The sequence below is a fragment of the Bos grunniens genome, chromosome 26 (genome assembly GCF_055505025.1).
Source record: "Bos grunniens cultivar Pamir isolate PY7600 chromosome 26, Bosgru_T2T1.0, whole genome shotgun sequence".
NCBI classification, from domain to species: Eukaryota; Metazoa; Chordata; class Mammalia; order Artiodactyla; family Bovidae; genus Bos; species Bos grunniens.
This window is the reverse complement of record NC_141190.1, coordinates 10979255-11004176: the sequence shown is the minus strand read 5'-3', so window position 1 is coordinate 11004176 and position 24922 is coordinate 10979255. Positions and strand designations below refer to the sequence as shown.

At 43.3% G+C, this 24922-nt stretch overlaps 1 protein-coding gene across 1 annotated transcript; it reads left to right on the top strand.

Annotated features, from left to right (window-relative positions):
• Positions 1 to 519: 519 nt before the first annotated feature.
• ACTA2 (actin alpha 2, smooth muscle) lies at positions 520 to 17806 on the top strand. Its single transcript, XM_086378457.1, has 9 exons — positions 520 to 561; positions 3861 to 4015; positions 5368 to 5496; positions 8434 to 8544; positions 10837 to 10921; positions 11297 to 11458; positions 13248 to 13439; positions 14715 to 14896; positions 17514 to 17806. Exons 2-9 carry the CDS (start codon positions 3887 to 3889, stop codon positions 17655 to 17657), a joined length of 1134 nt encoding a protein of 377 aa, XP_086234583.1. The 5' UTR covers positions 520 to 561; positions 3861 to 3886; the 3' UTR covers positions 17658 to 17806.
• Positions 17807 to 24922: the final 7116 nt, after the last annotated feature.

The window sequence follows — 24922 nt, the reverse complement described above, 5'->3', positions numbered from 1 at the left end:
AACCCAGTGCTGATGATCTTCACACCATCTCCTTACTTCTGAACCACTGAAGCATCTCTTTGTTCCTTGCAGGCCCCATTTGTGGGAGAACTTTTTAAAGTCCCTACTCCTCAGAGGCTGCTGCTTTCTGTGCTCAGTTCATGAGGAAATGCCCCGAAACGAAACGCTAGCCTGACAGCCGGTTGGCATCTCCTGAGGAATGTGTGAACCGTGCCTGCCTATGCCCCCTGAGGCTCGCTCTGTATCTCTGGGCATTTCAGCAGTTGTTCTGGAGGCTGGGGGTGTTTATCTCCCACAGGCAGCTGAGCTGCCTCCCGTTTCATGAGCAGAGCAGTGGAATGCGGTGGAAGAGACCCAGGCCTCCGGCCACCCAGATTAGAGAGTTTTGTGCTGAGGTCCCTATATGGTTGTGTTAGACTCCACAGAGGGCTTGAGTCCGTCTTTGTTCCTTGTTTGGGAAGCCAGTGGGAGGGGAACAGGCCAAGGGGCTATATAACCCTCCAGCCTTCAGCTTTCCAGAACACCACCCAGAGCGGAGAAGCCCAGCCGAGAACTTTCAGGGTAAGTGGCACCGGCCCAGAGATGTGGCTTAGATTCCAGCAGCTCTGACATTTCCCAGTATAATCAGATGTCATCTATGGAGATTTTAGCCAGACTCACACGCTCAGAAATGTTTGAATGAAGATTGTACTACTAACACGATTGTAGCCTTTAGCTATAATTATCTAACCTCAAAAACAAAGCTAAGATGCAGCCTGTGTGAGGGAGGAAGGGGTGAGGAAGATGGAATGAAATCTATGAGTGTCACCTGCAAAATTTGTTTATATTAAACCAGCAGCCCCGGTCTTGCAGTGCATTTCAGAGGCGCAGTCTAGCTGTCTGCAGTCAGCTACATAATGATGTATATTTAGACACTGGAAACTCCAGTATCTGCTTGTGGTTCAGATTTGGTATGGGGATTTTTCACTGGACTGTACTTTGGGTGTAACTGTGGTGTCTTGACAGTGGAGTTTAGAACTGAACAGAGGTTAGCTGCCTAGCCTTTGATATTGGCCCTTTGTGTATTTGCATCTGGGTTCCTCTGGCTCTCATTGGTGGTATCTTCTATGGGAAAGTCTCTTGAGTGTAACTGTGAGCTTGCAGTTCAGGGTATATGCATCTCCCTTGGTTGGTTTGCAGCAGAGCATAGCAGGAACTCAACTGAATCTTGGTGAGTAAAGAGGGAGGGAGCTGGCGTGCAACTGACAGCTGTTTGCATTTCAGCCTATGGGATGGTTTGCATTTCTCAGCCAGGCGGGACCACGGAGCCAGCCTCGCCACCCCAGGCTGATCTTCACTGTGAATCAGGGTTTGGCAGCTCCGGCCCCGACTGGGGTTTTCACGCTAAGATTTTTCCTTCCATTTTGTGATTCATGACTAAATATGGTTTGTGTTTCAAGACCGTGGAGCTGGGAACTGGAGTGTTCCCCTCCCACTAGCTCCTCATTTTTGGCACAAGATGCACTCCAGTCAGTTGGAGCAAACCCCCCTGACCTGGGTGCCGTTCCAAGAGCAGACATTCTAGTGGGTTTTACCTAATTAGGAAATGCTTTGCTCCAAACCCAGCTGCTCATCAGGTTAGATAAGAGTTGTAAACCATTCAGCCAGCTTCTTTCTGGGGCATACAGATTTCTCTAACGACAGTGCTTGGTTTAGAGATTTTAAGATTCTTCCTAGACATTTTTTTTTTTTTTTTGTCAAATAAAAGCACATTTACTAAATTTTGGGTTTTTTCCCCCTGCATGTTGAGGGTTCAATCTATTTCTTCTGCAGTGCATTCTGACACTCCCCCAAACCTTTCTTGCCCAAGGAAAGGGTTACTAAAGACGTGTATTCCTGGTGTTCAAACCATCACATTTTCAAAGTCTCCTAATTCTGAATATTTTATCCTGTTTTCAGCTCTTCCTTTTGGTTTGGAAAGTCTGCTTAGCACATCCAGAGAGGGTACTGATCTGGTGCTGGCCACCTCTGACACTTGCCTCAGGCTGCTTCTTCTGCCTCATCTCCCTTAAATTTCTCACCTCTCTCCTTACTTCTTGATCTGCTAGGAAGGAAGCCAAGTCACATGACTGCCAAACACAATTCAGTGCCTGGAAAGGGAAGGGAAGGGTGGGAAAGGAAAGAGTCAGCCACTTATAAGTTACATTTTCTATTCTTACAAGTAGAATCTACAAGTTGAAGATCTCTGTCCTAAGCCTGGAAGTAGTGTGGAAAGGAAGCCAAGACTAGAAATAAAAAGATCTGGATAATGATAATAATCACACAATAATTATAATTTAAATTGATAATTTAAAAATAGTATTTACTGAGAATTCATAATGTATATGCCACTATCAATTATTTTAAATACTTTAAAATATCTAATCCCCATAAGATTCTATGCACTACACATGGATATTATTGTTCTTTCATAGATGGATAAAGAGACTGATTCAGAGATATTAAATAACTTACTAAATCACATAGCTTCTAAGTGGTGAAACCCACACTCAAATCCAGGCAGTGAGACTCCAGAGTCCAAGACCATAATCATTGGATGCTATAATCTTTGCTGTCCCTACTTTACCACTTTTGAGATCTGGACAAGTCACTTCAACTCCTTGAGTCTTGATTTCCTTGTCTGTCAGTTGGCAATGATAGCAAGTGTCCTGGATTTTAAGTTATGTCCTCTAAGGTGAGGTTCATGTTTTTTGGCAAATCACTTCTCCTGAGTTTTCTCATGTGTAGAAATGAGGATATTAAACGAAAATGTTCTCTAATAAGCCTTCAATTTCCCAAATCTTTAAGTTGTTACTTTTGCTCCAACCTTCCAAATTTTGTCATGCAATTCAAGCTTAAACGTGGGATATTTAAAATACTGTGTTCTTACTGAAAGAATATATGCTCGATCTATTTAGAAAATATCACAGAACCCAGGGTTTCATGTAAAACACCTAGAATATCCACCACTTCAAAAATAAACCCATCAACATCTTGGTAAATATGATTAATCTTTTTTCTAGTGCATCACAATACATTTTAATGGGATCATACAACGCATACCTCAAGCCTAGTGTTGCATAAGAATGACCCGTAACTTATCCTTTTATTTATATTTCTTAAGGACAATAGAACATTCTACTGCATGATATGTAATTTTTTGGACTCACTCTGCCTGGTTGGACTTAGAGGTTAGCAGTGATTTTTATTAATGGAATGACTGTGACCCCTAAAATTTTAAGCCCCTCCTTAAGACACTTTGATTGGTTCCTCAGAGCTTTAATTTTACCCTTGTGTAAAATTAAAGTCCCCCGGATCCAAAAGAGAATATTCTTTTAAACATTTTTTACATGAAATGTTTCAGTACTTCCAAAATTCACATGCTGCTCATTCCTCAAAATCTACTTTTTTGGAAAAAAATTTTAATTTATAGCATATCTAGAAAAATATGAGTATGGGTATATACAGACAGCAAATTCTAGGTACTTCATTAACAAATGACGGGTGACTTGTCCCTGTGAGATCAGATCTCGTGGGCCAATATTCCATCTGTGTTCTGCAGTGGTTCATTCCTTCACTTGCTTAGTCAATCTTTAAAGTGCTTATAGCACACGTGATGTTCCTGTGCTGGAGACCTCCTGTATGAATGGACAAGTCTGAATTTAAGATTACGGTCTAATCAAAGTGCTTTGAGATAAATGGTGTGTTAGATAAGAATCAGCAGAGGGCGCTCTAGGAGTACAGAGGAGGAGTCTTAACTCCGGCTGGAAGGTGGGAGTGGTCAGGTAAGCTCCAAGACTGCTGGATCACCCCTGCGTTGGCTTCCTCCCTGATCCCTTTAGGACCCTGTGAAGCAGCTCCAGCCGAGATGTGCGAGGAGGAGGACAGCACCGCCTTGGTGTGTGACAATGGCTCTGGGCTCTGTAAGGCCGGCTTTGCGGGGGATGATGCTCCCAGGGCTGTTTTCCCATCTATCGTGGGACGTCCTCGACATCAGGTGAGCAAAATTCTCTCTGAAGCAGAGAGAAACAAAGCCATATAGATTTGGTTCCTCTATGTCTCTGTGCCCATGGATATTCATAGATTGTTGCTCTCTGCCTAGAAATTATGTAACTTTGTTAGAAATGTACCTCTGATGACTGAGGTCCAGAGATAAGTGCCCATTTCATATACATTGTTGACAGATTACCTGGTGGGAGACTTTTTTTTTTTTTCATAAATCGTTTTTGTATAAATGTAACCATGGTCATCAGCATCAGAAATATCTATGAGTTATTTGATGTATTCCATAGCTACTCTATGGAAAGAAGCTACAGTAAAAAGTCAGGTTGCTCATTCTCAAAGAACCTAATGTGAAATGAAAGTAAGCGTTGTTACCCAATGTAATTTTACATCTGTTAGATGTCAACGAAATACATGTGGATAGACATGGTAATTTTACACAACATTATATAGAAAGAAAATATGGATGGCAGCCACAGGGTAAAAGGTGAGAGCTTCATCCCAGAAATTCTCCTTTCACATCAGAAATGTATTTTGCACATTGAGCCTATCTGATTGATATTTAGACTTTTGATCTGGCATCAATTCACAAGAAGACATAATAGAAGCCTTCCCCAGGGAAAGAACTCTGTCTTTTTGTTGAACTTTTACAACCAAGATATTTTGCAAAAATCGCTTCTTAAGGAACTATAGGAGCCCCACCTGTTTTGCAATTCTGTCACTCCAATGCAATTTTAAATTTTAGTCATGAGGATTCTTTTTTTCTAAAGATTCATATTAATGAGTAAAAAAATACATCCCACTAGTTTAGGCAGATAGGGTAATATTGATCAGTATGATTTTATCTATTAGAAACCAAGTACTGAGTGGTCATTTGTAGAAATAATGCTTTTGCTTATAATGGTTAGATATACTCTTGAGTAGGTGACAGTTCGAAACGTACAGTTTACAGGATTCATGAGAGGCAGAATGCCATTTAACTAATGTGTAAAGTTTTGTATATCCATTCAACAAATAATGATTGAGTGGCAGATACACGCCAGGCAATTTGTCTTAGTGGCAAACAAGACAGATACAATCTTTGCCCTAAGAGAGCTCATGAAGGAACACAGAAGATAAATGACAAAGTCGCCTTACCCTCAAGGTTCTCTGCTATTTGTAGGCCTGTTCAGGCCTGTTTCAAATCACCTAAGGGATGTTTCCTAAGAGCTCAGTAACTATAGGATCAGCGGGTCATTGCTGGTACTGGAAGGACTTTCATTGCAATGATTTAACCCTTTGTGTTTGGACAGTAATCAGTTCACAAGTTCTGAGAGAGGCTGATTTGTAATGTGTTGAACTTTTTAGGGAGTGATGGTGGGAATGGGACAGAAAGACAGCTACGTGGGTGATGAAGCACAAAGCAAAAGAGGAATCCTGACCCTGAAGTACCCGATAGAGCACGGCATCATCACCAACTGGGACGACATGGAAAAGGTACTGGGAGAGGCATGGCTAGTTCCTATGGCTCGGATCTCAAAGGTCTGGCTACTGCTGGGGAAAAGAACAGGCTCACTTTGCCTGATCCTTCTAGATTATTACTAACTGAATTTTTAAAATTCTGAACTTTATTTTAAAAAGCAAATTCCTTGACTACGAGGGTTTATAAACCAATTAGAGGCAGATGGGCTTCCCAGGTGGCTCTCCTGGTGAAGAATCCGCCTGCCAGTGCAGGAGATGCAAGAGATATGGGTTCGATCCCTGGGTGGGGAAGATCCCCTGGAGGAGGAAATGGCAACCCACTCCAGTATTCTTGCCTGGAGAATCTCACGGACAGAGGAGCCTGGTGGGCTGCAGTCCATGGGGTTGAAGAGAGTCGGACACAACTGAGCGACTAAGCGTGGCACAGAGGGAGCTAGCTCTAAAAATGAGAACAGTAGTCCTTTGACAGTGGTGGGAATTATAGTCTATTGCTCAGACAACTGGCTTGCCCTCCAAGGACAAGCACTGTATGGGCTTCAAACAGGATAACAAGGGATGGAAGAGCTGGGCAGAGCCTTCCCCCACACACTCCTGAAAGTTTTTCATTAATTTACCCTGAACATTAAAAAAAAAAACTAGGTTTTTTTTTTTTTTTTTGCTTTTAGTTTTCTCTGTAGAAAAGGGGCTATGACATTGTAGATTTGGTACATTCCTAAAATGTCCCTCAACATATTGAAGCACAAGCAACCAACACAAAATTTTAAATAAACAGTTCAAAAAATATCTCCCTGAGTGGCATTAAGTGAAGTCTTTCTCTCCCAGACCCATATAGAAGAGCTAATGAGAAGAGTTAAATCCGAGGATTTTGATGTTTGCTCTTAAGCATCATGGAAACAAAGTGATCAAAGAAAAAGCAGAAGAAATAATGAGAAAGTGACTTAAATTTTTAAATGCGACAAATATGTTAGAACCAGAAAATCTGGACTTTTATATATCTGTCAGCTCCACACACACAGATACACACACATACTGTCTCTCACGATTTTAAAAGAAAATAGTCTTTAAAAGAAAATAATGTTGCCAGAATTTATCAGTGGTAATGCTGAAACCTCTGCTGCTCTACAAAAGAATGTGTTTCATTAGGTTTGCTGAGTCTAAGAGTCTGGATTTGGGTGAGACTGCAGGAGACACCGAGGAGAAGATAAGAATAGCGATGAGAAAATTCTCTTTTAAGACTTTCTCCATGCAGCTGGCAGCATCACAGAAGGGATTCACCTGGACAAAAACAAATGAAGCATACTGTCATTTCTAAAATGTAAAGTGTCTTCTGGAGAGAGAGAGAGAAGAGAGACAGAGTGGGGAGAGAGAGAGACTGGTTGGTTTCTAACGATGTTTCAGAGTATCCAGGGTATTCAATAAGATTGGCAGCATTTCTTTTTTTTTTTTTTTTTTAATTTCTTGAGCACTGTGTTGCTTTTACTCCATCAAAGGAGTAGAACTTTCAGGAGTCTCATTTCCTTTCTAGAAACCGCAAATTCAAAACCAAAGAAACTGCAACAAGATAAAGAATCTTTAAAGTCAATCCAGCTTTTGTTAATGTACAAACTTTCACTGGCAGTTCTTGTTTTTATTTTGTTTCAATTCTGAATTAATTTAATATTTCAGGCACTACTGGAGAATTTGGGGGCTTTTAAAAATAATTAATCACCTGAACTCTTTTCACAACAGTTTGTTCTTTATGGCATCCAGGGTTAAAAAGGACGCTTACAGAGAACTCTACTCAATATTCTACAATAATCTATATGGGAAGAGAATTTGAAAAAGACTTTTCAGTATAACTGAATCACTTATCGGTACACCTGAAACTAATACAATATTGTAAATTGACTATACTCCAATATAAAATAAAAATTAAATTACAAAAAGAAACAGCTCAAAAAATAAAAATAAAGCGCATGCTTAACCATGAAGCAAACACAAGCATATTCAAAGTACATCGTGCTAGAAACAGGCACTGGCTTTTTGGGGAAACACCTGAAGGCCAAGGTCTGTCCATGAATGAAAGGTCCAGTGTGTGCCAACCAGGGTAGGCGTCTTTCAACCCTGGGGAGCAAAAAGAGGAATGGAGGGGTGGAAAAATGCCCTTAAATATTAAAAATAACCATTAGGTTTTCAGACCTGCTTCATTCATCCATTCATATATTCATTCATTTGTTCTTTTACTTGCTACACTAAGTCACCTGCCCATGAATATTAATTAAAGTGGGGGCTTCCCTGGTGGCTCAGCAGTAAAGCTTCTGCTTGAAATGCAGGAGACACGAGAGACATGGGTTTGATCCCTGGCTCAGGCAGGTCCCCTGGAGGAGGAAATGGAAACCCACTCCAGTATTCTTGCCAGGAAAATCCTGTGGCTAGAGGAGCCTGGTGGGCTACAGTCCATGGGCTTGCAAAGGGTTGGACACGACTCAGTGAGCACCAGTGGGTAAAGAAGATATAGTTGAATAATGGCAACATTTGCTCTGGGCCAGGCACTGGGCTAAATATTAATTCCAGGGTTCCCTGATTTTAGTCTCACAAAGACATGAATCATTTTTATATTCGCCATGAAGAGATTGTTGCAGGGAAGGGTTAAAATTTGCCTACACTCATATAACCAAGAAGTGCTTAAGCCGGGATTTGAACCAGGTTTCACTCCAGAGCCTATGTCCCTAACCACCACCCTTTCCTGCCTCGTAGACCTGGGCTTGGGTTTTTGCTCATTCACTTACTGGGTGTGAATTCTCAGGGAAGTTCCTTGTAGTCTCTAAGCTTGAGTCTCTGCACCTGTAAACATGCAGGCACGTAATGAGCCCTCGTGTTTGGACCTGGTTTCACGTGCTCCTTCTGGCCCCTTTTCGAGGGCTGTCGTGCCTCTGCTGCGCCTCATTGCTGTGCTTCTCCTTGGTCCCCTAGATCTGGCACCACTCTTTCTACAATGAGCTTCGTGTTGCCCCTGAAGAGCATCCAACCCTTCTCACCGAGGCGCCCCTGAACCCCAAGGCCAACCGGGAGAAAATGACCCAGGTAAATACCACTCTAGGACCCAGCACTTTGGGGCTTGGAGGGGGTTGTACAGAATAGCAGATAAAAGGCCCACCCAACAGTCCACTCACAGGCTGACAACTTTCCTGGATTCCCAAGGCCACGGGCATCAGACATCCTTACTGCAGGAATGGCCCCTTGGCTCCAAGAGCAATAGGAAACTGTCCAGATTTAACTGAAAGGGCCACATGTTTAGGTTTAAAGCTTCTAAGGAGAAGTCATTTCAAAGTGCAGGATAACATACAATGGAGAATTTTGCTCCTAGAGTCAGATCCCAGTTTGAAGATTCGATACGTCACTTATCAGCTGTGTGACTTTAAAATATCCACTTAATTTTCATAGACTCAGTTTCCTTGTCCATATGCTGAGAATAATATTAGTACTATTATTTTTCAAACGATTTGAAGATTAATGAGACAAATGCTAAATGTGTTTCATGGTACCTGGTATGATAAACACTAAACAGGTATTTATTATTATCTTTATTGTGACTTTCTGAAGCTCAGAGATTTTGGAACAGGAGACTATCTATTCCATCATCCAGACAAAGTTTCCAGTTTGGATGAGCTGCTTAATAAATACACCTAGTGTCAACTTCATGCTTGTTATGGTTAAGCACTAGGCTAAGCGTTTTATACAGATTGTCTCTTTAAATCTTAACTTAAAGCATGAGCTATTATTATCCTAATAATATAAATGAAGGCTTCCCTGGTGGCTTAGTCAGTAAAGAATCTTGCCTGCGATTCAGGAGACCCAAGTTCTATTCCTGGGTCAGGAAGATCCCCTGGAGAAGGAAATAGTAACCCTCTCCAGTATTCTTGCCTGGAAAATCCCATGGACAAAGGAGCCTGGTGGGCTATATACTCCATAGGGTTGTAAGAGTCAGACTTAGCAACTAAACCACGACCAATATAAATGAAGAATTTGAGACTTCAGTACATTAGGTGATGGTCCCAAGGTCACACAGTTAGAAGTGTCAGAGCTTGGATTTGGCCCACAATCTTTTGACCTCAGAGAATAATAAACAAACACTGCAAAGCCTTTTTCTTGGAAGAGCTCTGGATGCCTCATCAACACACTAGCAGCTGTTTTCTGCAGGGGAACATCTGTGTGTCTGGAAAGGACTCATGACGCAAGAGATGCTGTTTCTTAAGGGAGCTTTTTTCCCAGTGAATGGTAAAAACGAATAGTTGGGAATTATGGCCGTCTAACAAACTATGCTCAGAGAAGGCAATGGCAACCCACTCCAGTGCTCTTGCCTGGAAAATCCCATGGATGGAGGAGCCTGGTAGGCTGCAGTCCATGGGGTCACTAAGAGTGAGACACGACCGAGCGACTTCACTTTCACTTTTCACTTTCATGCCTTGGAGAAGGAAATAGCAACCCACTCCAGTGTTCTTGTCTGGAGAATCCCAGGGATGGGGGAGCCTGGTGGGCTGCCATCTGTGGGGCACAGAGTCGGACAGTACTGAAGCAACTTAGCAGCAGCAGCAGCAGCTGCAGCAGCAAACTATGCTAGATGTTTACTCTGGTTAATAGACCAGAGAGGGTTTTGCAGATGGAGAGATGGAGGCCTATGGGCCTCTCCATGGGCACACATTTCCAACACGTGACCTGGAGGGGCTCTGGTGCTAACTATGCTCTGGACGGCATGAACCGCCACATCAACATTCATATCTGGTTCTCTGTTACCAGCAGGTAGTTCTTTTCTTCCAGCAATCAGGACTCCTTCACTGCAGCTAGAATGGCCTCAGACTCTAGGGCTGACATTGACACAGCAACTACAGAAAAAAGTTGAGCAGATTAAATGGAATCTCAGACAGATCACAGAATGGGGTTCATCTCAACCAGTCTGAGCTTCAGTGGTTTAGGCTCTGTGCTTTCACTGTTCAGGGCCTGGGTTCGATCCCTGGTTGGGGAACAAAGATCCCACAGGCTGCCCACATTAGTCAGTTGTTAGTTTGGTGAATTCTCCGGGTCACGTTCAAGTCAGGGCCAGGACCAGAAACTAGACCCTCCTAATACCTGGCTGGTCATGTGTGCACACTGTCCCTTCCACCCGCCATGACACCAGGTCACCGGTATGGTGGTCTCTCCATTTACACCTTCCTTTCTCCTCGACCAGTAACCAAGGCTTCTCTGACCCTCCTTTACCTTAGTTTCCTCTGCCCAGAACCAGGCGGGCCCATCTGCAGTCATCAACAAGATGCTCTCTTGTGCATGCTTGATGATACTGGCAGCATCATTAACTCATCTCTTTGGCTTGCTTTGCAGATTATGTTTGAGACTTTCAATGTCCCAGCCATGTATGTGGCTATTCAGGCGGTGCTGTCCCTCTACGCCTCTGGACGCACAACTGGTAGGTGGCTGGGCCAGGTGAAGGCCCTGGTTGAGTACACCATCAGTTACAGGATCGAATGGTTTATAAACATGTGTGTTGTGATGGACTGGGGGTATTTAGAATTGACAGAGTTAATTCCCACCCCTTGAGGGCTTCTTCTCACCTTTGAAAATAAGCCCTTTAACTTGTATTTCCAGGAGGACTTCTATTGTTTCCCTCTTCCTGTTTTTTTGTCTCTTTCTTTTCTTTACCTAGCCCTGCCTCAGCTCTCTTTTCCTATCAGATGCCTTCCTTCCTTTCAAATAAAAGGGTTAGAAATCCCCCTTCTACTAGACCAGTAAGTGATCATACTCCAGCTCCCCTGGTGACTTGTCGTGCACAACTGTCCCCCAGGCATTGTGCTGGACTCTGGAGATGGTGTCACCCACAACGTGCCCATCTATGAGGGCTACGCCCTGCCCCACGCCATCATGCGTCTGGACCTGGCTGGCCGAGATCTCACCGACTACCTCATGAAGATCCTGACCGAGCGAGGCTATTCCTTCGTGACCACCGGTGAGGCCTGAGGGACATAAAGGGAGGGGTCATTGGGGCGGGGTGTTCTTCCCTGACCTGGTGACTATCTGAGAAAACAGTGGGAGGGAGCCTTGCAGACAGCGAGACCTGACTTTAATGCCCAGGGCAAAGCTCTGACTATTTTGCTATGTGTAACCACAAAAGGATTGCGCCATTTCCTTACCACAAAATGATTACACCATTTCCTTGAGAAGAATAGTTTTAACCATCAGGTATTATGAGCTTGTCAGAGTTGCATTATTTGAACATTTTTAATCCCTTCCATTCACACATAGAGACTGAAAATAGGGGAGGAATTGGGAGATGGAGATCGACATATATACACTCCTGATACTATGTGGAAAGTAGATAGCTAGTGAGAACCTACTGTATAGCAAAGGGAACTCTACTTGATACTCCACCGTGACCTGAATAGGAAGGAATCCAGAGAGAAAGAGCACATTATATGTGTATGTATAGCTGAATCACTTTGTTGTGCAGTAGAAACTAATACAACATTGTAAAGCAACTATACTCCAAAAAAATTAATATGAAAAGAGCCTGAAAATAGTATGGCATGGTGATTGGCAGTCTTTGGAAACATCTTGACAGGGCTTGGGTCCCAGTTCTGCTGCTCACTAACTGTGTGACCTGGGACAAGATGCCCAAGTCCACTAAGCCACAGGCTGTCTGTAAAATGGGAGTAATCATTTACTTTCTCACCAAGGATATTGGGAGTAGTAAATGTGATCATGGAATTCCTGGTCCTGAGGAAGCATGAGATACTTACTTGTTAGGGATTAGTAATACCAACCCAGCAGGCAATGACATGTTTGTCTTCCGACTAAACTGGTACCCTTGGTCTCTCTCTATAAGAGGCAGAGGCAGAGAGTCCTAGAGACATCAGGACGACCTCAGCGCCCTTGACCCTGGCTGCCTGCCCTTCCCTGGCCAATTTGCTCTTGTCCAAATGTTCAGGTTTTTGGACATGCCCAAGACTTATCCTAGACTCCAGACTTGAGCCCTGACAATTTAAAAATCTCCTTCTGGAATAGAGAGTTGAATGAATTCTGACCCTTCTCTGCCCTCTCTGAGGAATTCCAAGAAGCCTCCAAAAAGTTCCCAGGGGCCTGGGTAAAACCAATAGTTTAGAACTTCAGAGGACAGGAGTCAGAAAAGGGTCTGCCCACCCACTTCTTCCATGCACCACTGGGACCTTCTCTACCGGGACTGGTCCTGAGCCTCTTTCTGGAAGGTGATGAGTTTTCCAAGGACTTGAGTTGGGATCCACCCAGGTCAGACAACATGGGTCTTCAGAGCTTTTTAAAACTGTAGGTGCTTCTAAGGGACTGTTTCGGCATGAATCTTCCTGGTCAACTGAAAATCCAATATAACAAACTGTTATATAACAGATATAACATATAACATATATATATATGTTATATATGATATATATAACATATAACAGAGTCATTAATTAATCATGCAAAAAAGTTAACGTCCAAAAGGATTCCTGCGCTTTGTCTGTCGCTAGCCAGCTCATTTTCATTCTACCATGCACTGTCTGGACATTATCTGCTTAGAAGTTTCTCTGTGGGAAGCACTTTGCTGGGAACAGAAGTGGTTCCCTAATGGACCTATAATTTAATTGTCCTCATGGATTTGGGGTTGCAGAATAGAATATACACTTTCAGGGAGAAACCTGTATTGTAAGTACTGTAGGGCAGGTGGATTTTTACCACCTGTGCAAATCTCAAGGTTGGCCACCATGTTTGTGTCTCATTGACAGCTGAGCGTGAGATTGTCCGGGACATCAAGGAGAAACTGTGCTACGTAGCCCTGGACTTTGAGAATGAGATGGCCACTGCCGCATCCTCCTCCTCCCTCGAGAAGAGCTATGAGCTGCCTGATGGGCAGGTGATCACCATCGGGAATGAGCGTTTCCGCTGCCCTGAGACCCTGTTCCAGCCCTCGTTCATCGGTAGGCAGCACACCCGGGAAGAGCACCCTCCCCTCCTTCCACCAGCCGGTCTCAGCCCCCAGCTCCCTTCTGCATGTGGCCACATGTGACAGGGGCCAAAAGGGCACCTCTGAGCCAGGGCAAGGGAAAGAATGTCACGTTTTTAAAGTGAGAAGACATAAAGAAGCCATGAAAGGAGTTTTCTTTTTAAGAAAACATTGTTTAGGTTGTAGTCTAGCTGAAGCATTCTTGGTGCATGGTTTATGGTGAAAGAATCAGATACTGTCCATGCTTAGGAGACAGCGGAGCCACCGGAAGGATGGGTTGAATGCTGAGTCTGGAAATAACAGGGGAAAAGAAAATTGGAGATGTCCGTTCCTACATTGGCATTGACCTTGGGAGACAGGTTTGCATAGTTGTTTATAGAGAGGTGAGCCTGGGTGTGAATCTTAGTTCTCCTTTCATAATGTTGCCTCCTGGAGCCTCATCTGTAAAATGTCTTCATTTGTAAAAAGTGTCCTCATCTTTAAAATGAGATGTGTGGGGGCGGGGGCACTAAGTGCACTCCATGCTGATTGGATGTTCAGTTCAGTTCAGTCGCTCAGTCGTGTCTGACTCCGTGCAACCCCATGGACCACAGCACGCCAGGCCTCCCTGTCCATCACCAACTCCCGGAGTTTACCCAAACTCATATTGGCAGTAATCCATTACTAAGCATGATTAGTAGTACATCATAAAACTGTAAAAGATGAAGAGCCATCTGGAGGTTCTTTTCAAAAGACCCATGTCAGAAATTAACAAGAAATTCAGACAAAAAAATATCGAGGTTGAAGAAAAATGAGTCTTTGTCCAAATAAAATGAAACCTATTTCGAATGTTCCAGCACCATTTAGCTTTGAGGGGTGAGAACATGACAGCAGTCAAGGAGAGATTTAGGAGTTCTGAACAACAGCTGTGGCATTAGCTCAGCCTGGGACCTTCTCAAGGCTTTGGGAATTTGAAGGCTTTGCTTTTTATTTGAATCATTTATAGTAGAGAGTCTATTAAGACTGAGGACTGTGATACTGTAGCCTCTCACCCTTCCAGAGATGCCGAAGCAGGGCTTCCTCCCTAGACAAATGGTAGGAGGACCTGGGACATTTCAAGCGTCTTTCAGTCCTGAGATGGTGGCAGCTAGAGCATTGTGCCTGCCAAGCTGTGGTCTAGTGTAAGATCATCCAGTTGCTCATACCATCTTCCATGTCAGCCTGGGTTTTCTTTGTCACCCAAGGACCACAACCTGTGTCTCTTTTCCAGGGATGGAGTCTGCTGGCATCCACGAGACCACGTACAACAGCATCATGAAGTGTGATATTGATATCAGGAAGGACCTCTATGCTAACAACGTCCTCTCCGGGGGTACCACCATGTACCCCGGCATTGCTGACCGCATGCAGAAGGAGATCACGGCCCTGGCCCCCAGCACCATGAAGATCAAGGTAAAGCTCTGTGACAGACCCTTATAGCTGCTGGCAATGCCAAGCTTATAACCAGAAGTGAGGGATTCTGCAGAGGCTGCATCTTGGTTGCATACACTTATGGGTCTTAGAGCTAGGCGGTGGGTAAAAGTCCTCAAGTATCATCCTTTAAAGGGTCTAAGTCAGTTCCATTCATAGAGGAGTTGAATTATCTTGTACAAAGTTTAATCAATACTTAGCCATGTCAGTCGGCTACTTTCAGCGGATGCAGGAAAAGGTCAATAGAGCCACTCATGTGCCCATATCTCATTGAAATACACAATACGTTGTTTTTCCTCATCACGAAAGTGGTGCATCTCATGTATAGAACATTATAAACATTACAGGTGAGCCAGACCTTTCTAAACAGGTATAAATCCTGTAGATTGAGTAGTATACTCCTCTTTCAGTACTAAATGTGATTCCATCTCGGCAGCCAGGAATTGGAACTTTATCTTCATCTCTCTTTCTGATGCACCTTTTGAAATGAGTGCTCCAAACTGCAGCATGACCCCAGGATGGCCAAACTCACTCCCTGAGCCAGCAGGACCCTTACACTGTGTGCGTTTTGAGTCAGTCAGAGGAACTCAGATTAAAAGGCTATCATTCTTTGGAGGCAAGCTAACATGTGGCCGGTGACTTCGCAAAGGCTACTGTTACTCTGAAATCAGGAGGCCAGGCTGGGACCCTCTGATCCATGTCCCAGGGAGCGGGAGAAAGGGCACTCAGGGTGCAGTTCACACGCACGAGAGCTATTCAGACAAGTTCTCTGTTATTTGCGCTCCCGTCTCTTTTTTTAAGGAAAGAGTCTGCAGCTAACATAACAGGGTGTGCTAGACTGAAGCACACTCTCTCTCCACATTACAGGCGAGGAGGGACTGTGGGGTGAGAGGAGAGAGCCTGTTTTCTGAGGATTTGTGTTCCTCGGATGATAGACACCCAGCCAGAGTTGGGTAGTTTCTAGTTTTCCAGCCTTGGAGTCTTGAATAGAAATGAGTGTAGAATTTTGAGCTCCAGTGTGGTGAGAGCAAACCATTGAAAACCTGGGACAGTAAGGTGGTGACATTATGGGAAATTGAAACTGAATGGGGTTGGGGGGTGGTCTGTGGGGATTCTGTACTGTCTGTACCACTCGTATGTAAATCTAAAAGTATCTAAAACTGAAAGGTTATTTCTAAAACAAAACAGAAAGAAAAACACCTGGGAGAGGTCCTGGTTTGCATATTGGGTCTTACTTGTACCAGTCGGTGTGACCAAGGTGAATTACTTAAACCTCGCTCAGTTTGTTTCCTCATTAGAATACGGGACAGATTCCGTCCTTATTCTTCAAGGTGGTTATGAAGATTAAATGAGATAGTACATGTAAAATGCTGGGCAAAGTGCTTGGCAGATAGTAAGTTCTCAGTAAATATCAGCCCCTTGCATTAAAAATAAATGTTCAACCAGAGCTCAAGGAATAAAGAGAAATTAAACCCTTTCACCACAGTTTCAGAAATATCTTATCTATTGGTCAATATTTATTTCTACCTAAGTATCCAAGTCTGATGTGGAATTTAGACTTACTCAACTCTAGCTATATTTAGAACCAGAGAGCAGAGATCAAGGTAGATGTACCCTTGTTCTGAATCACTGCTCTTTGGGCCTAAACCATTCATTGATTTAAGAAACGTCAGCATGTCCTTGCGTGCCAGGCCGGTTCATGCAGGTAGGGCCAGCCAGTGCAAGCTTAGCTGAGACCTATCCCAGGGGAATCTTCATCCCACCAGCAATGGATCCCTCAGTGTTAAACAGTGCCTCTTGGTAGACTTAATCAGGTCTTACAGTAAGTTCTTATATGGCCAGAAATTCTGACACCGTTAAAAGTTCCCCTGGAAGTTGCTGGTGTTTGTGTCCACAGAGCATATGTGTTGTGCTGAGCTCTGAAGAACAGCTGATAGGAATCAGGGACAATGTCAGGGCTTAAGTGGAGGTTATGCAGAATTGGGGGCCAGCTTTCCATTTGCCTGATAGTAGGCATCACCGACTCGATGGACATGAGTTTGAGTGAACTCCAGGAGTTGGTGACGGACAGGGAGGCCTGGTGTGCTGCGATTCATGGATTGCAAAGAGTCGGACACGACTGAGCGACTGAACTGAACTGAACTGAGGCTGAATGAAGCTGAAGTGTCAGAAGTTTTGGAGTAGATTGTTTAACAGCAGTCCCCAACCTTTTTGGCATCAGAGACTGGTTTTGTGGAAGACGATTTTTTCCACGGACTGGGGGTTAGGGGATGGTTTCGGGATGATTCAAGTGCATTTATTGTGCGCTTTATTTCTGGTGTTGTTACATCAGCTCCACCTCAGACCATCAGGCATTAGATCCCAAGGGTTAGTGACCCCTGGTATAAAAGGAAGCCGGGAAATCAAAGGTGCTGATTGAAGAATCTATAAATCCACAACTATTCACACCCCATGGGTTAGGGTCCAGTTTCAGCATCTAACAGCCAAGACTGTCCCCAAGGCCCATGAAAGTTCAGCCGGGGCCACAGATCCTTACCATGCTGGAAACCCCAGTTCCCCTCCTAGTGCACTAATGGTCCTTTCTCATCCTGACCAACAGATCATCGCCCCTCCCGAGCGCAAGTACTCTGTCTGGATTGGTGGCTCCATCCTGGCCTCTCTGTCCACCTTCCAGCAGATGTGGATCAGCAAACAGGAGTACGACGAGGCCGGGCCATCCATCGTCCACCGCAAATGTTTCTAAGACACTCCCTGCTCTCTTGTCTGTCTCTAGTACACACTGTGAATGTTCTGTGGAATAATGCCTTCAATTCTTTTTCAAATCATTCCTAGCCCAAGCTCTGACTCGTTACCTATGTGTTTTTTAATAAATCTGAGATATGGTACCTGTAATCTGTAGCCTTGGCTTCGGATCAGCATCAGGCTGATCATGTTGATTTGGTTAGACTGACCTCACCTGTTATGGAGTGGCTCCCTCTAGTGGTGCATCTAGGGACATGACAACCAGGGTGTGTAAGTTTCCCAGGAAAGGCTACAATTACATTAAGGTGAGAAGTGCCAACTAATGCTGTACCAGGAAAAATGTGAAGATACACAGGAGATAAACATAAACATGGATTAAAGTGTATCAATAGGATAGTTCATACTGACTTCACAACCTGATAAGTCATTATATAACTTTGCTCTCTATAACCGCCTGATAGCCTGTGTACACATACATACATATATTATACATATATATGAATTTTTATATATGAGATATTAAACTTGGATATATATATTTTAAAAAGTGTGACTTTTAAGTTTACCAGGGGAAATACAGATTTTTAAAAAACAGAAACACCACTAAAATCTTACTACACATCTAAAGCATCTGTTTCCCTTCTCCTGATCAATACCTGTCTCTGAAAATGATACTACAGATACATTCAGGCTGGAAGGGATGGGAAAAATAACCATACTTTGCGAGCACTACCGGTGTCAGTCATCACACTAAGGGGTTTACACATGTCTCCACTCATTTGTTCTTCAGAACTCTTTGGGCCCATTTTATTTTGACATTAATTTTTTATTGAAATATATTTGATTTACAATGTGTTAGTTTCAGATGTACATCAAAAGTGATTCCGTTATGCACACAAATGTATCTGTTCTTTTTCAGATTCTTTTCCCTTATAGGTTATTACAAAATATTGAGTATAGCTCCCTGTGCTGCACAATAGGTCCTTGTTAGTTATCTGCTTTACATGTAGCAGTGTGTGTGTGTTAATCCTAAAGATTTTATAGAGAGAAAAACAGCAGTTGTTCCCTTAATATCAAATCATATAGGAGAGCTGCCAACTTCTCTTTTACTCATCTGGCCCGAGAGGTACAAAGACGTATAAAAGTATTTCCCTGCCCTTAAGCACTTTTTCTCAAAGCGGTTTTCTTCCCAGGCTGCTTAACATCCGTGAAGCTCCCCGGTACATGCCACTTGTCTCCCTGGGGACAGCTGCCTCTTGTTGTCTTTGGGAATGAGGGAGTAGGTTTCCATCCATGGCAGCATCTCACTACAGGGAACTCAGAGCCAAAGACTGAATGCCTTTTTGATCCAGAAAATCCCCTGGTCTTCTCTGCCCTATAGCTTGACCTAATTAAATCAATACTACAAATAATAAGAGCTGGCGTGTACTGGGTCCCTGTCATGACCAAGCCCTTTATATTAGGATCTCATTTTATCCTGCAACAGATCTATGGAGTAGATATTCTCACTACCTTCTTACGGATGGAACAATCCAATGTCATACTACTGGCAGAGACGGGACTTGGGTTTGGTTCCAAATCTATACTCTTAGTATTGAAGCCAGCATTTCTCAAAGAACAGTTCACACAGGTCAACCTCGTCGGAGGCTTATCTTTTAAAAGATAATTAATTATGTATTTATTTTTGGCTGTCCTGGGTCTTCGCTGCTGCATGGGTTTTCTCCGGTTGAAGCAAGCAGGCTTCTCATTGCAGTGGCTTCTCTTGTGCCAATCCTAACTCTGAAATTGGCAGATTCTTTACCACTGAGCCACCAGGGAATCCTCTGGGAGCTCATTTTAAATGGGCCTATTTCTGGGAAACCCAAAGCCTGCAGAACAAGGACATCTGGAGCTGTGGTTGGGAACTTGAGCTTTAATCATATTTCTCTGGTGATTCTTTCGCACATCAAAACTTGAGAACCACTATAAAATGCTAGGATTAAAATATTCCAGTTTTAAATTTATGCTTACCAGGCAAGGCACTTAATACCCACTAAACTGAAGCTTAACGATTAATATACAGATATTTGGAAACAGATCACAGTCATAATTGAGGAAAAAATCACTACAATTTCATAGTCCCTACAGGGTTCAGGTAAAGCGAACCAAGTTGACTGTGCTGTTGTACTTCATATTCACCACCAGAGGGCGCGAGCTCTCTGGTAAAGGCAAGGGCGTCTAGAACAAAGTATCTAGAAACTGGCGTGGCCAGAAGTAAAAATCAGGAAAACCAGAACGGCCCGCTGAATGTGCATTGGTGAAATGTTCTTTCCATATGAGCACCCAGAGGCAGTGCCTAAGCACCTTCTTCCAGTCATAGATCAGTAATTCCTCCCTTTGATTTCACAGATGCTAATGACGCAAAGGGCTGGACAGGTGAGAATTTCTTGTTGAGCCTCACATGAATCTCCAGAGGAGGGAAACCTAGCAACAGACAGGCTCGGCTGTTTCCTGAGTCCTCTTCTCTCCCCAAACTCTAACACTCCTTCTGTGAGCACAGAGTTTCCCACAACAGGCTTATATAGCCCTTGAAGATGACCTGGGTTTCTAATAACATTTATTCATATCATGCAAGCTTTGCTGTGAGCATATGAGCAAGAGAAAACATTATTTTTGAAAAACAAATAATTCTGTTATCTCTGAAGCATCATTTGTGTAGTCAAGCTGAGTTTGAGTATTTTTTAGCAGGATTTCAAACAAAGAACATTCTGGAAGAAAATTTGTGATTACTGCAATGGCGGGGGCTGTCTGGGCTAACACACTCTCTATCTGCAACTAAGCTTATTCAAAAAGATAGGACAAAAAAGGAGAGAGAGAAAAGGGGATGGGAAAGCTGGGGAGATGGTTCTTCTGCATCAGAATATGAAAACCAGATGGTTATTTCATTCCTAGGAGAGCCAAGTCTATTCAGGTAGTGTTTGAAGAGCACATGCTAGAGATACAAAGAGCAAGTTTCTGCCTGGATGGAATTTACAATTTATGGAGAAAATGGACATGAAACAAGTAGCAAAGGATTACAGAAGTGGAAACACATGGGGTATGAGCTCTTACGACTTCAGGAAGACTTCAGGAAGGCTTCCTGAAGCTCTTATAACTTCAGGAGGTGGGGCTTCAGCAGAGGCTTAAACAGCAAGAGTTAACTAGAATAAAAGGAGGGGGGATGAAAGGGTTGAGGCTGGACAAGAGAAAGTAGAGTGTACGGGAATGTTCCAGGCACAGGCAAGATATGGGAGAGGACGCTGCATATGTAGAAAAGAGAAGGCAAAGAACTGAACCTACATACAGACTTTAGAAGTACATGCTGTGTGCTTAGTCGCACAGTCGTGTCCGACTCTTTGCCATCCAATGGACGGTAGCCTGCCAGGCTCCTCTGTCCATGGGATTCTCCAGGCAAGAATACTGGAGTGGGTTGCCATTTCCTTCTCCAGGTATCTTCCAGACACAGGGAACCAACCTGCATCTCCTGTAGTGGCAGGTGGATTCTTTTCTTTAGATGAGACTCTACAATAAAATTTTTACAATAAACAATTCAAGAAAAATGTAACTTTGCTTTAATTTTGTTCTTTTTTTTATACATCCACCTGATGGTTATAATCAAAGGACCTAGAGCACAAATAATATCTTCAGTTCAGTTCAGTTGCTCAGTCGAGTCCGACTCTGCGACTTCATGAATTGCAGCACGCCAGGCCTCCCTGTCCATCACCAACTCCCGGAGTTCACTCAAACTCATGTCCATCGAGTTGGTGATGCCATTCAGCCATCTCTTCCTCTGTAGTCCCCTTCTCCTCTTGCCCCCAATCCCTCCCAGCATCAGGGTCTTTTCCAATCAGTCAGCTCTTCACATGAGGTGGCCCAAGTATTGGAGTTTCAGCTTCAGCATCAGTCCTTCCAATGAACACCCAGGACTGATATCCCTTGGGATGGACTGGTTGGATCTCCTTGCAGTCCAAGGGACTCTCAAGAGTCTTCTCCAACACCACAGTTCAAAAGCATCAATTCTTCGGCACTCAGCCTTCTTCACAGTCCAACTCTCACATCCATACATGACCACTGGAAAAACCATAGCCTTGACTAGATGGACCTTTGTTGGCAAAGTAATGTCTCTGCTTTTGAATATGCTATCTAGGTTGGTCATAACTTTCCTTCCAAGGAGTAAGCATCTTTTAATTTCATGGCTGCAGTCACCATCTGCAGTGATTTTGGAGCCCCCCAAAATAAAGTCTGACATTGTTTCCACTGTTTCCCCATCTATTTGCCATGAAGTGATGGGATCAGATGCCATAATCTTAGTTTTCTGAATGTTGAGCTTGAAGCCAACTTTTTCGCTCTCCTCTTTCACTTTTATCAAGAGGCTTTTTAGTTCTTCTTCACTTTCTGTCATACGGGTGGTGTCATCTGTACATCTGAGGTTATTGATATTTCTCCTGGCAATCTTGATTCCAGCTTGTGCTTCTTCCAGCCCAGCATTTCTCATGATGTACTCTGTATATAAGTTAAATAAGCTGGGTGACAATATACAGCCTTGATGTACTTCTTTTCCTATTTGGAACCAGTCTGCCCTTCCATGTCCAGTTCTAACTGTTGCTTCCTGACCTGCACATAGGTTTCTCAAGAAGTAGGTCAGGTGGTCTGGTATTCCCATCTCTTTCAGAATTTTCCAGTTTCTTGTGATCCACACAGTCAAAGGCTTTGGCATAGTCAGTAAAGCAGAAATAGATGTTTTTCTGGAACTCTCTTGCTTTTTCCATGATCCAGCGGATATTGGCAATTTGATCTCTGGTTCCTCTGCATTTTCTAAAACCAGCTTGAACATCTGGAAGTTCATGGTTCGCGTATTGCTGAAGCCTGGCTTGGAGAATTTTGAGCATTATTTTACTAGCGTGTGAGATGAGTGCAATTGTGCGGTATTTTGAGCATTCTTTTGCATTACCTTTCTTTGGCATTGGAATGAAAACTGACCTTTTCCAGTCCTGTAGCCACTGCTGAGTTTTCCAAATTTGCTGGCATATTGAGAGCAGCACTTTCACAGCCTCATCTTTCAGGATTTGAAATAGCTGGATTTTGATCATCTCCACTAGCTTTGTTCATAGTGATGCTTTCTAAGGCCCACTTGATAATATCTTAATGGATCCCAAAATCTAGTGCTGTTTTTTAACAATTAATCCCTGCCATGAAAGTAGAAGCCACTTGCTCCTTGGAAGAACGTGCTTATATGCTCAGTCTCTAAGTCACGTCGGCTCTTTGTGACCCCATGAACTGTAGCCTGCCAGGCTCCTCTGTCTGAGAATTCTCCAGGCAAGAATACTGGAGTGGGTTGCCATGCCCTCCTCTAGGGGATCTTCCAAACCCAGGGATTGAACTACAGGCGGATTCTTTACCATCTGAGCTACCAGGTAGTACAATTTTCCAAAGTAAAGTTCATAACATTTTCCCTATGAAATGTCTGCCTTGAAATTAGACACTGATTACAAGCAATTAAGGCAATGTTGAAGTGAGAATTTTGGTATCTCTGATTTATTTCCCATTCCTGAGCATTTCCTCTTACAGGTTAATTCAATTCTTCATTTCAATTTCAGAAATGTATCTGGGAAATGAATGCACTAATATCATCACCTCACTCTAATTTGTTCCTGATGACTTTAGCTATTCAGGCTGTTCTTCTTATGGTAACTTTATGCCCCTTAAAGACAGAAGAAATAAAAATGATTACCACTTACCTGGTTGTTCTTGTAACATGTTGTCTTCAAGGAAAACAGATGTTGAAACAGGCTCCTCTGGAGGGTAGTTAAAGACAGTTTTCAGTGGTCTAATGCTCAGGGATCCTTAGGCAGGTTTTCCATCATTGAGAAAAAGCATTGTTGTTCAGTCACTCAGTCGTATCCGACTCTTTGTGAACGCATGGACTGCAGCACGCCAGGCTTCTCTGTCCTTCACTATCTCCCAGAGTTTGCTCAAACTCATGTCCACTGAGTCGATGAGTCACGCTGTAAAAAAGCATTGCAGTCACACCAAAAGATGCCCTTTTCATATTTCATATTCTTCTTAGACTGTGTCTTCTATTTCTTTCCCTCCACATGCAGTTTTGAACCTTATTCCTTGGTCCTTTCACTGAATCACTTCTCTCCGCCCGCCTCGACCACTGCTTTCAACTCTGCATCTGCTACAACAAAATACCTTAAGAAATGGCCTAAAATCATGTACTTCAACCTTCCTTTGTGAAGTGGCTTCACCTACTCAGACCAAAATATATTAAGCAGGCGAATCATTACCTCCAAATTTACAACCAGCCCTCATTCTTAAAAATAGAAGAAGTTATGATTTCAGATGGATGCTCTGATGTAATCTTCTCCCTTGTGAATGTATGTGAAAGTGAAAGCGTTAGTCACTCAGTCGTGTCCGACTCTTTGTGACGCCCTGGACTGTAGCCCAGCAGGCTCCTCTGTCCATGGGATTCTCCAGGCCAGAACACTGGAGTGGGTTGCCATTTCTTTCTCCAGGAATCTTCCCGACCCTGGGATTGGTCTCCTGCATTGCAGGCAGACGCTTTACCAACCGAGCCACCAGGGAAGCCTGTGAATGTATAAACCAGTGCATTTGATGAAAAGCTAAAGTAGTATTTTAGAGTGCTGTTACTGTGACTCTAGTTGATTGTTTGCTCTTATGCAGCCCAGAGTTGACTGTCCTTGATTTTAAAAAAATCTGCTTCTGAACTTAGTTCTAGTGAACTTGGTAAGGGCCTGGGATTAGTCACCCACAACAATAAAAGTGTGATAAGAGTGGATTCTAGAAGATTCAGATGCCTTCATCATTACCTCTGCTTTTATTATTAAGTTGACTTTGAAAGAATTAATGAATGGAGAAGGAAATGGCAACCCACTCCAGTACTCTTGCCTAGAAAATGCCATGGATGGAGGAGCTACAGTGAGATACCACATCACACCTACTAGGATGGCTATAACAGTAAAAAATTAGGTTGTTGGCAAGGTGAAGAAATTGGAATCCCTGAACATCGTTGGTGGGAATATAAAATGTTTTAGCTGCTATGGAAAAGGTAAGGATAGAATTACGTGACCCTGCAATTCTACCACTAAATTTGTGCCCCAAAGAATCGAAAAAATACACTGAAACAAGTACACGCACACACAGGCTCATAGCAGCCCCTGATGCCCACAGCAGCCAAACGGGAGAAGCAACCCACATGTCCACTGATGGATGAATGAAAGCAAT

What these genes read in the sequence shown, in the direction of transcription:
- ACTA2 (XM_086378457.1), top strand. Translation starts at nt 3,887, where the DNA reads ATGTGCGAGGAGGAGGACAGCACCGCCTTGGTGTGTGACAATGGCTCT. An exon ending in ACCGGGAGAAAATGACCCAG is followed by an intron (nt 8,545 to 10,836) that starts GTAAATACCACT and finishes CTTGCTTTGCAG; the next exon opens with ATTATGTTTGAGACTTTCAA. An exon ending in CGCCTCTGGACGCACAACTG is followed by an intron (nt 10,922 to 11,296) that starts GTAGGTGGCTGG and finishes ACTGTCCCCCAG; the next exon opens with GCATTGTGCTGGACTCTGGA.